Genomic DNA, 16,912 nt, shown 5'->3' with positions numbered 1-16,912 from the left:
CTCTTGCTCTGAGTGATAGCAATGCTTTTATGTTCCTATTGAACAGAAGAAACAAACCATAATAGTTAGAGAAGCCTGGAGACACCCTGCCTCCATATCATAAATCTGATCTGGGTTTGGTGGACTAAGAAATGCACCCCAGCCCACTGAGGAAATGTACCAGAGCTAAAAAAATCAAGTCTCTCTGCACAGATTTATGACCTAATGCTTCATCCTGAAGTAATATTTTAATTCTTTATTGGTAAACTTAGTTTAAACACAGCTGGGTAAAAAACAAATGGAACGTACCAATTGTGATACATTTTGCCCTCAGTGTGGGAAAAAAAAATCAAGAAGTCCTACTGACTTGGGAAATCTGTAGCTGATAACTAAAAAAGCAGTCAAATAGAAAGTCACAAAAGTGGTTTTGTATTCCTGATTGGAACCAAGTCACACTGAGCTCCTGTGTTCAGTTCCTAGAAGGCTTTTAGCATCCACGATAATTTTTAGCTGAGCACGTCAGTTTTCCTCCAACTTCATCCAGCATTTGAAGGATGATGTACTGTGACCTGTGCCACCTAAAAGTGAAACAGTGCCAGTGCAGTTATAAATCCAATCTGTATCTGTCCACATGAGTATGAAATAGTTGACAAAAATTTGCTCTCCTATCCCCTTAGTCAAGTGCACTGCAGTAAATTAAAGAGGGAATTCTCAGTCCACTTTTTACAGTAGAAATGGGAAAAAGTGATTTGCCCTTGCAAGCAGTAAAAAGAATATAAGGGGTGGGGTAGGAGAAAAGCAATTGATGTCTGGAAGGAAGCATAATTACAGTGAAACTTGTCAATATTCTCGAGTAATTAACATTTTGTGTGCACCAGTAAAGGGACTTCTGGTTATTAATCATTTCCTTTTTGCTTACAAACCCCTGGATTTGATTGCGTGGAAGGAGAGATGTGCTATTAGCAGAGTAAACAAGGGGAAATGTAAGTTAATGACCAAAAGTAGGTATTGATTATTCTGCATTTCTGATGCCACACAATTTTCCCTGAATGTTTTGAGAAGGCACTGCTGGTGTTCTCAACTGTAGTTCCTATTCTCTTTCTCTTCTATATCAATACAGAAATTTCTGAAGTCCTGCTGGTGAATCAAACACTGAATTCTTCCCGATTTCATTCGGTGCATAGTCCTGTTCTCTTCAGTAACCCTAAACGCTTTTATTTCTCTTGGGGAAGTGATTCTAAATATTCATATACTCAATTGGCTGTTTAATTGCACATTTGCTGCATGTATTGAATGTATCCTTTGAAAAATTAGTCCAGCTCCCATAATGGATTTCTTTTTCCTGAGGGGAAAGTGTTAGAGGAGATCTCCTCCTTTTAGTGCAATAAACCTGAGTGAGACACTAAGTGGCTTCCATTCAGACATGGACAATGGCTGAGCTGTCATAAAGAATTCATTGTGGAGTCTTCTGAAGCCCTTGTCTGATTTTAGAGGTGTGAAACTCAAGCATAATTTTCTATTTTATCAAGCCTTTAAAAAGTGAGTAGTGAATGCAGTTATCCAATTTACCAAGTGAGCGCTATGTCCTGATCAATGGTGCAAAGTCAAGTGAAATGGATTTGCTGTGAGGCAACTGTTCTGAAGCAGAGCTGAGCAAAGATGTCCATTGCCTCAGCTTGTACCCAAAATCCACACATGATCAGCTACTTGTGTGCAGGGCAATGGGCAACACCACTTGTTCTTTCCTTCAGAAAATCCAAACCTTTCTAATTTGCTCGTTCTGCAGATGGACTGGTCAGACTTCTGCTTGTGGTCTTGGCCCTTCTTTTGTTGCTTGTGTAGGGAATTATATTTTCCTACCCAAGATGTGAATTGAGCTGGTCTTTTGCATTAGTTGAGCTTGGATTTCACAAAAGGGCCACTGACAGACAAATTATCTGAGCCTTTTCCCAGCTCTTGTGTTTCCAGCACATTTCAACACCAGCTGAGAAAGGAGGAAAACAAAATGGAAGATCCATGGGCTTGGAGTAGGGATGGGGGGTGAATATGTATAATCTCATCCTGCCAGGACAGATCTACCTGACTTTTGGTGATTTTCAAAGTGTCAGCCACTGGACTGGGTGAAGCAATGCCGGAGATCTTCAGAACTTCCCCCTCCAACAGCTTTGCAGAGGAGAGGCAGAGACCAGCATGGTACATCCTGCTTATATTTGATATTTTCTGGAAGAGTGATCAGAGGAAAAGGTCACCTTTTTCAGGCAGCAAGTGTTATATAAGTACTGCCCTCATTCTGTAGAGGGTTTGACTTGCATGGCATGTTCTAAAGTAGCTGCTGGTTCCTTATTTTATTAAGAAGTTATTATTCTTCTCTGACATTTTATGCTCTTTTAAGTCTTTTCTCCTCGTTTCAGAATGCTTCATAGTTATCAGTTTATTTACATATCTGTGAACTGAGAAACTGGTTTGAAAGGTAACAAAAGTCACTATTCTTGAATATTTATGTAAAACATAGTTTAGGAAATTATACAAGTAAACAGTTCTATTCCTAGAATCAGTATTTCATTTGATAAACCAGAATGTCACAGATTACTCAATTCAAGAATAATTTTCATGCCTTGTGGCTTTTCAGGATATCCAGACCTTTGTTTGAGTTTTGCATTGGTTCTATGTGGCTTTAGAGACTCAACTCTGAGAATTTGTTCACAAAATCAACAGTTGTGATTTCTGCATGAAAATCTGAATTCTACCTTTTCAACTACACCTGTAATTTGCCACATGATCAGAACTTTGAGTAGAAACATGGACTTGCTAAATGCTGAGATCCAACCTTTTGATTTGCATCCGTGGAAGCAGGGATATATATTTATATTTTACATTTATAATAAGCAGCTATGGATAATTTTTATTATTTTCCCTGGGATTACTTGAATTGCTCCTTTCAGATTGTCTGTAGCTGAATTTTGTGGACCATAGATGGTTAAAATATGTAACTGCATGTCCTCCCTGGAGTGGGAAGAGGTGGCTTTTAGCATTATATTTTTTAATTTTCTCTTTGACTGCATAATGCCATGGAACACCAAAGTCAAAATTTCACTCTTAGCTATTTGGGTCTCTTGATGCATGTGCATGAATTTGAAAAGGAAAACACCAAGTCCATCATTACGAATATAATTGGCACCCTCTTTGCAAGTACAGCAATAGCCACTTGGAATATTTTGTTTCGATTGCCAAAACATTAAACTAACCTTCTGTGCAGAACGCAATTCTACCACAGCGAACATATTTTCACTTAACAGGAGAAGATTTCAATATGAGAACTCAGACATTTTCATTTCCTCTTTACATCTCAGTGAATAATTCACAAACAGCATGTGCAACAAAGTTAGACTGTTGTTTTCTCTTGATCTAAACCTAGCAAAATGGCAGCTTCCTTTGTAAGTTATCCTGCTACATTCTCATGTTTTTAAGTGAGTTCAGTTTTTGTATTTGGCTTCTGGGGTTTTTCTTTGTGCTTTTTTTGTTTTATTTTAGTATTGCACATATTCTTCTGAGAGCAATTCTCCATATTTGGAGTTGTGCTCATTCATGGTAATTGATTGTTTTGTTGTTTTTTGGGTTTTTTTTGGTTGTTTGTTTGTTTGTTTTTTTAAAGTATTGATTGGGATGCTTTTTGATACATAGAATCAATCAGGGTTGTTGCAAATAAAAAGATTCTTGAACTTCCTTATGGTCATTGGGAAAGAAAACAAAAATCACATGATCACAGTCACTGGAACCTTAAGGAAAAAATGTTGGGCACTACTTTCCTTGATTGACTTAAGGTGCAATTTTTCATTGTTTGTTTCAAGTAACTCGTTCAATTTTTCATTATTTGTTTCAAATTTCACATCACTTGTACTTTTAGATTTCTTCAAAAAAATCAGTCTCTTCATCAGATAAAACACCCAAATTCTCACAAAGCTGCCCAGGGAAGCCTTGTAATTGTGAATAACCACAGAATGTGCAAGGGCTGAGATCTGTCAGGGCAGCTCAGTTATGTGTAGATACAGGTAATATTTTAGGTGGAGGACAGAGTGTTTGCACTTTGTGAAGGCTGGAGGAGTGCCTGCACTGACAGTTGAACCTGTTATTTATCTTTTCCCACTGTCAGTTATTATGCAGACACAAGAATTGTTAGCACAGAGTCTTAGAGGTGACCTTGAGGTGACCTAGAGAGACCTCCCTTTCAATAAGATGGAAGCATATATTTCACTTCTGAGTCAATCTTGGTTTTCCCTGGAGTGGGAATTGACTATATTGCCTCTTATATCAGTATTCAGTTATATGTGATGGGTTTATGTTATAAAATGTCCACTGGGGAACTGACCTGACAACTCATTTCAGTCAGGCCTCCACTGTAATCTCAGAGGAAAAATGATAACATTTAATCCACTTAACCACCTGGGCATGTCCCATTCCTGTTCCTCATATTACGGAGTATAAGAAAAAAAGACAAGCCCAAATCTGCTGGTTCAGGCCATTCCTGGATTACAGGCTGAAGAAATTTTTATGAGACATTAGAGTTTAATTAGTCTGGAGCATCTGCGTAGAAATTATTGTCACCTACCGTGGTAAGGTGCTGCAATGTTCCTTAAAAAGGAGATACAAGGAAGGCATTTGGAATCTATTAGGAGAGCTGGGATCTGGCCTCCTCTTCCTGTATTAGAATAGTCCCATTCCAAGCAAAATGTATTTTTTCTTGGTATTGAATTCCTGAGAGGAGTCCAAGTATATTATTGGCACTGTGCTTCACACCTGACATTAGTGGAAGCATCTTTAAAAGATGACATTTGCTCTGTTCAGGAAAGTGGGGTTGGAAATGTGATACAGTATGTGATAAAAGTACAGTAGTTTTCATTACAGAGTATTTAATTTAAATTTTGTTCCTTTTCAGTGTAGGGTTATTCATTAAAAAAAAAAAAAAACTAAATTAGGAAAGGTTAAGATGTTAGTATTTAAAAAAATAGTATGTGAATCTATCGTACACAGAAATCTATTTCGCTGTGACATTTGTACATACAATAGAATCTGTTTGCAAATGCCTTTTGTTTTCATATATCCTCATATCTAATTGAAACTTTCCTGATGAAATTTGAGGCATTTTCCTCTCATCCAGCCACTTATTACTTGAGAGAGGAGACCAACAAATAAAGGTCAGAAAGCCTGACTTTGAGTTTCTTACCAATTAAGGGTTATTGACATTGAGGGTGTTACTTTGGTGTAAAGCTAAAGTTAAATGCAGGCTTAGGCACGAGGATTTTAGTAACTGCCAATTTTCTAAACAGAATGGATAGAGATGCATTTTCCATTACTAAATGATGCAAAAGCAAGTTTGCCCTGTAACCCTGAGCTGCTTTCCTTTTCACCTTTTTAGTTAGAAGAGATAGTAAGTACAAAATTAGGCACCACTGTCAGTCGACAAAGAGAAGAAATTAATGGCTGAGAACAGAAATTTCTGTTTGTGGTTTGTTTTTTTTTTTTTTTTTCACTCTGTCTCTTTTGCAAACTTATTGCAAGATAAAATGTTAGTTCTGAACTTCGAAATATGCCCTGGTTTTCTATAGATTTCTTGGGCTAAACACCAGGGCCTGTGATTGTGGTCGTCATTCAGTGTCACACCATTTATTCATTACCTGGTCCTGTAGCGTAACTTGGTGTTGAGATGGAGCTTTTATTTGGGTTTTTAAGTTGGAGGCTTTTGGTTTGGCATTTGTTAGGTTTTGTGTTTTCAGTTTGTTTTTTTTCTTTTCCCCCAGAGTGAAGTTGTATATTCTTTAAAGACTTTTTCTGCAAGTTCTGTCTTAGGAGTTACAGTGGTGTAACAGATGTTGATTGATCATGAGTTTTATTGTATTTCTTTTTCATTCATCTTATAACTGCAGTATTCTGTTTGTCATTTAGAAAGTTTAGTGGAGCTCTAGGAGCTGTAAGTGGTGCTAAATCTTTTCTGTGGGCCCATCAGAGGGAACTGTGTTTTTAATGTACAAGGTTTCAAAAGATATTTTCTTTTGGTCTTTCCTTTCCTTCCCCAAAAAATTGTCAGAGAAAGCTAAAAATAATGTGCTGTCAATGACCTAGTTGAGAAGAGTGACAGAGCAAAGGTTTTACTACCACATCTTTCTTAACCACCCTTGTATGACCTTGTTTTGTTATGAGGGTCCTCCTTTCCTAATCACCACATGAAAAAAATCTTAGTGACAGCAAGTTGGACCTATTTTTCACATTTTATATTTTTCACTTTATTTTTTAAGACAGGAGAAGGACATAATTTTGGATTGATGTTTTGGAACTAATTGTAGACTGATGTTACTGAAGAGGAGCTGGGGTTGTTGGTTTTTTTCCCCCCTAACTGCTGGTGAATGAATGACTTTGTAGTGCTTTGTGACTGCCAAACTAATCCAGCTGCCTTCCCTCTTCTCATCAAGTGCTTCAACCTTGGACCTCCTTCATGTAGCTCCTTCTACTATTTCATTTTGGTGAAATGGGCTATTTAGTAGGTCACAGGAGGAGGCAGAGCTCTGTTTTACTGATGTGCTGAGTGGGAAGCAGTGAAAAAGAAAGGACCTGGGAAGACACAAAAGCTGCACATGTTGGCTTTTTCAGCTGTTGTGTCTTTTGTGTAGATTGCCCACAGTTGTGCTGCACCAGAGTTATATATTAAGTGGTGCTTCAGTTTATTACATATTCCACTTTAAACCTTGATGTTCAGTAGGAAATATGCATTCATGATATGTTCTGTGTAGCGCACTTCATGGATAAGTTCTTGTAGGAAAAAATTCTAGTTTCTGAAATGTCAGTGAGGAAACACAATCAAGTCTAGCCTAATTTTTAATTTTGGAATTTCTAGGGGAGCTTAGGAGCAGAAATCAGTACTGATAATTTATAAAGGACTTTATTGCTAAGGTTTGTAATAACTTCTTTAATATTTATAGTTCTTGAAATGACTTCATGCACTAGGGCACATTCTTTATGATCATTTCTTTTATCACTCCTAGTTTGTGACTGTTTTTCTAATAAGGAAGATAAATAAGTTCATTCTGAGTATTGATTTACTTAAAGCCATGCTAACCAAGTAGTTAAACGCTGCTCTTTTCCATAAATGAAGCTAAAATATTAATTAACCAATTAATAATATTCACTTTTCCTAGTTGATATGTAGATATGCCCGAGGCTTATGTATAGCACACTCTGTATCTTAATATGTTCTACTTGGAAACATAAAATTAAATAAGATGTAAATTTAAAAATACATAGCAAAGTTATGCAGTCTCAAAAGACACTGTTATATTACATCCAGGGCATTATTTTAAAAGCATGAAACCTGGATGCGATGTAATAGACCAGAAAGGAGTTGAGCAGGGAGTACTTTTTGTACTTAACAAAATCCAAAGCAAAACACTAAAATTTTTCAGTACTAGTAATTGGTTAAGAACTGTAAGAATAATAAAATAAGTGAAGAGGTATTGGTTTTGCACAGGTTGAAGGAAGCTGTTGTTTTAACAATCTAACAATTGGGGCAGCAAATGTGCCTTAATTGCAAATCTCTGTCTGATTGCTCTGTGGGTTCTGAGAGAATCTGCTGATGTCTTGGTGGATCCCATACAACAGCTACACCTTGGAGCTAGAAAAGTCATAATCCTGCTTTTATCTTTGAGACAGAAGGATGTCTTGGGCTGTTTTCTTTTCAACACTGCTGATTTCATTTCAACACTGCTAACTTCCAGTGTTGGTACTGGAAAGTATTCCAGGTACCCTGAGGTTATTTACATTTTAGTTGAGAAAAGATTGTAGAGAGATTGAAAGGTTATGAGTTTACACTGCATATGAGGCACAGTGAGGGGTGTTTATACAAATCAGGTATTGCCCTTGCTCTCTGCTCATCTTCTCCCTTATTCTTGCTGATATTTCGAGGGGGGTTGGAATGAGAGGAGCTTTAAGGTCCCTCCTGAGCCAAACCATTCTGTGATCCCATGACTGGGATATCTCCAGCCTGCTGCTGGAGCCCAGAGTGAGCACAAAAAGATTGCAGAGAGTTGAGAGCCCCCTGAGGCTGGGAGCAGGTGGCCCAAATGTTTGTGGTGAGCAGAGTGGCTGCAGGCACAGTGGAACTACAGCCACCTCCCCAGGGTGGCTGCTGCTTTTTTGTGTTTTTTTTGTTCCCTGCACAAAATTTCAGGAAGCTGAAATTGCAGCTTTCTGGGGGAGGTGCCCTGTGCTGGGTGCATGGTTTGAAAATCAGATCTTGTTGATCTTAATTTCTCTAGTGGTAGGAAAATAAGTAAATAAGAAAAAAAAAATAAAAATTAAGGGGACGTTGGTAGATTTGACTTTGGTCTGTGACTCTGTTGGCAGTTCAGTGGATTTTGGATTAAGAGTTGGGTAGAATGCATAAAATCCAACAAAGGGACTAATCAGTTTATTCTTGATGATTTAGCAAGATTATAATTATATCTTTGTGTAATTGTTTTTTGTATGATGGATCTTCAGCTTTATTCTCTCTGTAATAGAGTCTAAACATAGACTGGAATAACCATAAACATAATCAGAAACAACAGTTTCAGTGGGAACAGGGAAATGCTATTGGCTTTCTGGAGGTTGCTCATCTGGACATTCATACAGCCTGTTTCTTTTTAATGTTTACTGAATATTTAATGATACTTATTATGCACACAGTGTTCCTCTACATGCTTATTTAGAAGTGAGTAGTATTTCCTGAAGACGTAGGAATGCAATAGCAATACAAAAGGCTTTGTATTATATACTCATCAAATAATGGAGCTCTTTTTTTCTGGACTGTAAGCAATTCAATTATTTTGTTTCTGAAATAAATTAAGTAAAGCTTATTGAGTCCAATCAGCCCTTGTTTCTGGGGAATTGTAGTTCAATTTCATTTTTAATTAGATTGAACATTGTGAATTTCTTAGCAGTGGTAAGCAAGATCTGGCAATAAAATATGCACTCAATTTGTATTAAAAGTTGCTGAAATCTAGTACAGGGAACTGGCAGTATATCTGGCTTATGTTTAATTGTCCAAATATCCTATTGTGAAAAATTCCATTTTTAAAAACTGCTGATGTGTTACAAATTACTTTTCTTTGATAAAACTGTATAGAAGATGTGCAGGCAGCAAACAGAGGAAAATGTATGGGAGAGAACATTCAGTTCTTGATAAGCTCAATACCATGTGTAGGATCAGGGTGTTAAAATTTTTTTTCTGTGCAAGGATTACAGAATTAAACCAAGATGATTTTTGGTTTGGAGGGGAAGTCTCCAAAGGTTTTTCCTCTACTGCCACAGCTGTCCACAGGTCAGTGTGTGGATTTCCAGTAAAACCAGCTCACAACAAGCTTGTGACCAGTGTTCATTGAGAAGTCTACTGTCCTTGGATAGCACTTACCTGACAGAGGAATGTACTTAAAAATATAATGGATGGTAAACTGATGTGCAAAGTACTCTGACTCATCACTGCCATACAGCCCCATTGCTCAGTGGCAGATTTTTGTGATTAACATTGTAAAGTGTCTTCCCCTTCCCTTCTGCTTTTCTTCCCACAGTCTGTAGGACATCCAAGAAATACAAAAGGAGACTGTCTCTTCCCTAAAAATAATTTTCTAGATAATTAAAAAAAGGGAAAAGTTTTGAAGATTGAGAATTGTGAAAGCCAGTTTTAGTTTGAAAAGTGATTACAGAAAATGTCTTTAAAATATCTTAGATATGCTTGTCAGATTCTTTCCACGAATAAATGCACTTCATGTTATCATTTCTCTGGTAGTAACTACATCAAAGTCTTAAGCTGATGATACAGAGCAACTCTTTGATTTTGTATTGTTCCTATATATGTCACTGTATGGCAGGAATAGTTTGATAAATTCCATTGCAATATGTTTTCCCCCTTCTAAGACCTTTATAGCAATAGCCTGCCATTTATGAAACAACTGTGTATGCATTTATAGCTGTTGGAAGTTTTATGCAGCTTAATCCCTTTCCCGGCCCTGTTTGTTCAATATAACAATGATGCCATTCCTCAGGCAAGGACAGTGTTTGAGCTGGAAAGAAAAGATGTGTTTCTTTTTATGGTTCCCATTAAACTGGCTGCATCCTCCATCCCTTTTACAGCCTTAGCATAGAGCCTTGAGGGTTGATCAGCAAAAGGCAAAACCTCTTCACACAGAATTTTGCCACCAAATTCCTTTGAACATCCCTCGATCTTTGTGATGCGGAATTCTGGAGCCTGATTAAACATCAAGGGCAATATTCAAAATACAAGGTGAAACCAAACCTTATTTTGTTGAAAACTTGCAATTTGGAAGGGTGGTCTATAGATGAAGATATGTGTATTTAAATGGGTTTTTTCCACCTTGAGTTTTGTTCGTGTTACCAAGCCCCTTCCAAATGCTCTGTATTACAGTAGGTAATTGAGAGGATAGCAGCATCTGATTATACCCACAGCATCTTAATCTTACTTTTCTACCCAGTCTGCTACAGACATAAAAAGATGTCTCAGTGAGATCTTTTAACAGTTTAAATGTACCTTTGCTCTTGCTTCATAATTGTACATACTGCCAATTAGTCAAATGAGATGGGAGATCCTTTTAGAGCATCATGGTTTTAATTGGGACTTCAGTAGAAAAGAGTAATTAATAACTGTTAACCTGTCCAGTAAAGCTGTGTCTCAGATTAATGAACCATGTCTTTTGCACATTGCACTATGAATTTAAAAATGCAGCAGTTAAAAACTGATTACTGTTATTTGTCTAATTAATGCTGATCATTGCACTGAAGTATAATGACAATAGATTTTTCATACTTTAATATATCTGATTTTACTCCAAATAATATGTGTTAGGTGCAAACATGTATTTTTTCATGTATTTTTGATATACAATTTTTTTTTACTGATTAGTTTTTCTTTATTTTTGTTTCCATGCTCCGTATCTATTAGGGCCTTGAATATAAAATTCTGCATGCATTTTTCTGAAGTTTACCTGGAAGAGACAGAGAAAAAGGATCACAATTATATAGAGACAGCATATAAACAAGATATTGTTTCGTATTTTATGAATGTGCTATGTGCATGGTTTGCTTTGTTAGCACTGACTGGATTTGTAATAAACAGTGAGATTGAGAATCTGCCTATGGGAAGAGGAAGACTTTTGGCCTGAAGTTACAAAGAGGAAGTTGTATTGTATGATCCCAAATTAACTTTGCTATCAGTAGCTGACACGTAAAGGCCTTTGTTGTCTAATGAACTGTGATGTCATTAACACTTATTGTGTAAAATACAATCTTTGCAATTCTGTGTGCAGCTTTAAGGAGATTTTAGTAGTGTAGGCTGCCATTTTAAGTGTTAAAAAAAAAATCTCCCTAAGACACTTCAAGTGCTTGTAGCTGAAGCATGTTTTATCTGTTTATTTAGGGTTCTTTTACTTTACCAGACACAGACATATTTTTGATACAGAAAAACCTTCAAACATCTCTGAGAAGTTTCAGTGAGCAGCCTAATATTATCTATTAGTGTGATTATCTGAACAGGAGTGAGGATACACTTTCAACAGTGTGAAATCCATTCACATAAATGACTTCTGAAGATGAGAACTACATTTTTAGGCACTTTTAACTTCAGACATCAAGGTGTACTTAAAGGGCTTTTTGAAATGTAGACTTTTAAAATATACTAGCATAGTACATGATATATAATGAGATAGAAGAGAACTCTTAAATACTGTTGTGAAGCTAATTTATATTGTTTTATTTACTATTGTGTAAGGATAGAAAGTCTGAAACCATGTGTAATAGAGTTGAAAGCAAAATTAGATCAGATAAGAAAATGCCACTGAATTTGTATTGACCCTAATGACAGTAGGGAACCTATAATAAAATTAAGATCTGGATAATTTTTTTTTCCAGCACTAAAATTTGATTTGAAATTCTCTCTACAAATGGTGGAATGTGTTGGGAAGTTGCTGTATTTTAAATCAAATTTTCCAGACACATTGTTAGTGCTACTTGTTTTGAGTAAGAATGGAATCTTCCATGATGGCAAAGTCACTTGCTATATAGAATTGTAAGCCAATGTATCTTGTACTGAAATGCTTTATCTTAAATAATGTATGAGTCAATAAAAGAACAGGTTGTTCTATGGATTAGTGAACAGGTTTTTCACAGCTCTGTTTCCTGAGGCAGAATTCTGTGGTGTCAAAAATCTGTGGACAAGTTTCTGAATTCCTTTACATCTGTCACTCTGTCTCTTGATCTCTTCCATGTTTTTTTCCCATTCCATTAAAGAATAAGCTCTTCAGTTTTTATTAATGCCTTCTCAGTCATGTATTAACAGCATCTTCCTCTTGTCTGCTCAGTGTCCCATTTTCATTAGGCTTGCAGGGAATATACTGAGATACTTCCTCCTGTGAAATAAGTTTTCTGTGCCAACTACAGTGGCTCAGTCATTTCTGTGGATTGGGACACATAAATGGACAAGCTTAGAAAGTGGACTTAGGCAATATTGGTCAGTAATAGGGCTGGTGTTGTACCTCATAAAGCACAAACTGCACAGCTGTAAAACACCATGAGGGGGAGAACTGTGTGTACAGTGGGTTCTCAGGAGGCTTGTCCATTCTTTGGAACCACTTGCAATTATAGTGAGAAGAATTGCTAATAATGAGAAGCTATTTGAATATGCAATTAGTACGTTGATCTAACCCACAGTTACTTTCATCATCTTATTTTCTTTTTTTTCTGGAGCATTCATAAGCATTGTTAACCATCCCTGTTAGGAATCATGCATTGCTACTTTCTAAATTATTTGTAGCAGAACTGTTGCTGGGAGTCAAAACAAAAGAGAGGGAAAAGATGCCACGCTTATTTAATTATCTTTAAACATTAGGGTCTTGCTGGATCAGAGGTTCTAGAAACAGGATCTGAGCTGTTCAGATGCAGTGAGAGAGCAGTGTAGGAAACCCTCTGTACTCATAGTTGCTGTAATCCAGGCGAGACCAAAGCGTGATGTGATTTTCTGCAATCTGCTTATGAAATGACAGCTTAAACTCAACCCCAGATGTGGCTCCTATGCACAGAACATCAGTGTGATGCTGCTTCAGTCATGCTTTATTTTCAGCTGGAAAGAGAGGGTACTTCAGGAACAGCTCCATGCCTCAGTGTACATGGTTTTAATTTTCTGAAGCTCTGGGGTTAGCAGGTAACCAGTCCAGTGCAGACCCTGGAAAATAATGAGGGCGGATTACCTGATTGGTTTTGTGCTGTGTGGTGCCCACAAGGTGCAAGGATGGTCTCAGGTGAGAAGAAGAGAGCAGGGGAAAAGATCTTCAGCGAGTCAGACTTTGCACTCAGGTGGAAGATAAGAAATCCAGCTTGAGGCCAGTACCTGCTGCACTGCTTCCCTGCTTATCAGCAGTCACTGCTGGGCAGCTCTTAGCATGATGCTGGAGATTCACAGAGTCTGCAGTCTGTTCTCTTTGGTAGGTTTGTTCTGTGTTCAGATCATTAATATAACCCCTAATTAAGTGTTTCTTCAGGTGCACGCTGGCCTCAGGTGAGCTAAAACACACTGAAGCCACCTGTGAAAGGTAGTGGCCCCTCTTTCTTGTTGCTTCTTTTCTTTTTCCTCAGCAAACAGTCATGCTCAGCTCACTTATTTTGGACCCAATACCTGCCAGTAGGTTTATGGCCAAAGTCCCACAGTAAAGCTTGTCTGAAATGTGGAGCAGAGAGCAGGGCTCACTTACCTGTGTGTCAGTGCAAAAGGGAAATGTTTCCTCTCCCACATCTCAGAGATGTTAAAATGGAGAAGGAGCTTTGAGTTTTCCCCTTAGAGCCGAACTGAGTTCTACAGACTGTTGCAATCTGTCTTTTCACTGCCTCAGCCTTATCATCTTTAAAAGGCAATTTAATGGTGCCTGGTGGTGTGTGGAGTTTACAAGGCTAAACTGTCCCCAGGTACACGACAGGGCCTTTGATAAAGCAGCAGGTGTCTCATATTAGATTAAATTGAGTCCAGAATGTTTTATGGGGTGATTTAATATACTGAATTGAAACAGTCACATTTTTTAAGGTAACTCTAAAAATGGAGGACTTAAGCAGCCATAAATAACTAAAGGGTTAACAGAGGGCAGCAGAATGTGTTTCCAAGGGTTCTGCTGTTTCCAGGTTTTTCTGAGATGTTTATGGTTTTGGGAGAGGAGCAACGCATACATCCAGAATCATAAGGAACAGATTTTGCTGTTGGATGGTTTTGCAATCTAAAATAATCCATTCATTTGAGTAGATGTGCACTGGTTTACCTGAAGGAACTAATCTACAATCTTGTGCCTTGTAAAAAAATATGCAGAACCTTCTTTGGCTTCTTTGTGCTCGGACAATTTATGGCTGGTAAAGTGTTAACGTATCCAAGATGAAAATGGAATCAACAATGCACGTTATTGTTGATATAGTTGTGCTGTCACTGTTGTAAAGTTAAAAAGCAGCAATTATAGCTGAAATCTGAAAGCTGTTTTGTAATTTCACGTGTGTGACACAACTCCTTACTAGAGATTGTAGCCATGGTAGCAGTGGTTACTGCACTTTGTGAATAGCAGACATGTAGTTACTTTCTCTCACAAAAACTAAGGAATTTAATACTGTTTTTTTGTTTATTTTTTTTAAGTACAAAGTTTTTGAAACTCTCTTTAAAAAAAATAAATAAATCTGTATTTCCTGTTTTGTGTGCTACTAAATTAACCAGGGATTAATAAAAAGATACTGGATATGGAGAAAGGAAAAGGCAATAGTTATATTAAATCCTGTCTGTTCAATCACTTAGCTATGATGTGTCCCTAGTTCTCCCACCCTACTTTTTGTGCAATCAAATCGTGTCTGAATATCTGAATATGAACAAGAATTGAAAACAGAACAAAACAGTAATAAATGAACCTACCATTTGGGAAATCCCTATTCCTGCATTACATTTGAGGTCTGTAATATATTTTTAAGCATCTGAGCTAATCACCTTCTCTCATTCTCCTACTCGTTCTCTCTAAGCATCCCTTTTCATCTGTGCATTGCTTGTTTGTGTAAGATAGGTAGGATTGAGTGATTCACAGGTTCAACTTGCATCTGCTTATCTGAATTCAGACAAGTGTCAAGGTCTTAGCAAAGAACAATATTAGATATATTTACTTACAGAAATGGCAAATAGTGGTTCACTATTTTTAGCATATTGCAAATACTAGGCTGCTATTTTTATATTTTTTTCTGTCTTAGCTATTGAGTAAAGCAGAACTGAACACCAAATACTTATGAGGCTCAAACCATATATGCCATATAGTCATGTAATTTACTTACTTGTAAAGCCAGAAAGAATTGTGTATAAACATTCCTTAATGCCAGTAGCTAGGAGATAAACTGAAAATTATATACATACACAAGATGAAAAAGAAAATTCTAAAATGCAGCAGGAAGAAGACAATTGGACTGAGAAACAGAGGTGTAGTAAAAAGTCCTCAGGTTCCTGTGAAATCAAGAGTTGTGCAGAAACATCATATACTTACAGTTATTCCTCAGACAATTTAGAGACATTTGGAAAGTCATCAGTAGAGCAGCCCAGTGAATAGTAAGATAATTTTTAAATATATGAATTACTTCTGTCTGAAAAATTAATATAGCTTTGTATCAGTGAATAGTCTTCAGGCAATTCCAAATATTCAGAGCATTACCCAGAAAGGTCATCTCATTTCATGGGGGTATGTGCCACATTACAGTTTGATTTTGGCTGTTTTGGAATAAAATCCTCTTATTTTTCAGTTCTTTATATTTTTCAGTTCTTTATGAAAGAAAAAAACTGAGGTTTTCCAGTCAAAAAAGCTGCTGCAGGTTATGGTACTTGGATGCTTTTGTCCTTTACTTTGAGGAAGTTTGCCTGATATTCTGGCCCAGATCTGTGGGTATTTGGAAACTCTAATTGCCAATTCCAACTCAATCTTTGATGTTCTAATGACAAAATAAAAGCTATTTGTCTGACAGGAGGCAGATTCAAACATTCGGGTAAGATAGACTGGAGTTTTAAATTTATTTTACTTTTTTAAATGTTCTGTAAACTCCTGTTTTCTCTCTTAATTGAAGAGTAACTGTGTCCAGGAATCCTGATGCCAGCAAACATTCAGTATGTGCTGTGCCCTTGAAGAGGTAAACTAAGCAAAGACATCTTGCAGATAACAACATGAAAAATAGGGAAAGTCAACTCAAGATGTTTTAGTGATATTATTTTCAAAACTGAGGCATTTTCAGGGTGGTGTTTATATCACAGGTAAACCTGTTAAGGAGCTACAAGCACTTTGGCAGTGCAGCTTGGTACAGAGCAATCTGTGGTGAGAACCTGGTGCGTGGGAAAGCCTCTGTCTCAGCAGTAATTAAAAACCAGTGATGTGTTCTGACACTGCTGTTGCTAATGGTCACCTGTGCTGCTTTGTTCCCTCAGCTTTCTCTGCTGGAAGATGCAGGGTTTGGCGGTGCTCTGGTTTACACTGATCCTTGTGACTTGCCAAAGACTGCAGAGCTTGCTGATAAAGCTTTTATGGTCTCCTTGAACAGCGGGGGAGACCCATCCACGCCTGGTTATGCCAGTATTGGTAAGTACTGGTCAGGGCTGAGTCGCTTCGTGTGCATTTTAATGCTCTGTAGATTGTAAATATGGGAGTTAAAACACTAAACCAGATCTTGCTGGAAAGAGAGGCTCTGATGGAAGGAAACACAGTCTCAAAAGTGCTTTAAATTCTTGGCACAAAGTCTTCACTCTCAATAGTTTATTGTGCTTGGTATTTGAGTATTCACACACTGAACCATTATTATTACCTGCTCATTCTTATCCCATGAACAAGAGCCAAGACTGTGAAGTACTGAACCT

General features: G+C 37.3%; 1 protein-coding gene across 11 annotated transcripts in view; it reads left to right on the top strand.

Annotated features, from left to right (window-relative positions):
- The window catches only part of NAALADL2 (N-acetylated alpha-linked acidic dipeptidase like 2), a 412,338-nt gene that overhangs the window by 253,270 nt on the left and 142,156 nt on the right, over positions 1-16,912 (top strand). For all 11 annotated transcript variants that reach the window (XM_072933148.1, XM_072933147.1, XM_072933146.1 and 8 more), the window contains one exon: positions 16,487-16,637. In XM_072933148.1, coding sequence (XP_072789249.1) covers positions 16,487-16,637 — 151 coding nt within the window. The remainder of the gene's footprint in view (positions 1-16,486; positions 16,638-16,912) is intronic.

Source organism: Taeniopygia guttata, chromosome 9 (assembly GCF_048771995.1).
Source record: "Taeniopygia guttata chromosome 9, bTaeGut7.mat, whole genome shotgun sequence".
In the NCBI taxonomy this organism is placed as follows: domain Eukaryota; kingdom Metazoa; phylum Chordata; class Aves; order Passeriformes; family Estrildidae; genus Taeniopygia; species Taeniopygia guttata.
Note: the sequence above shows the minus strand (reverse complement) of the source record. Positions and strands in the feature narration are given on the sequence as shown.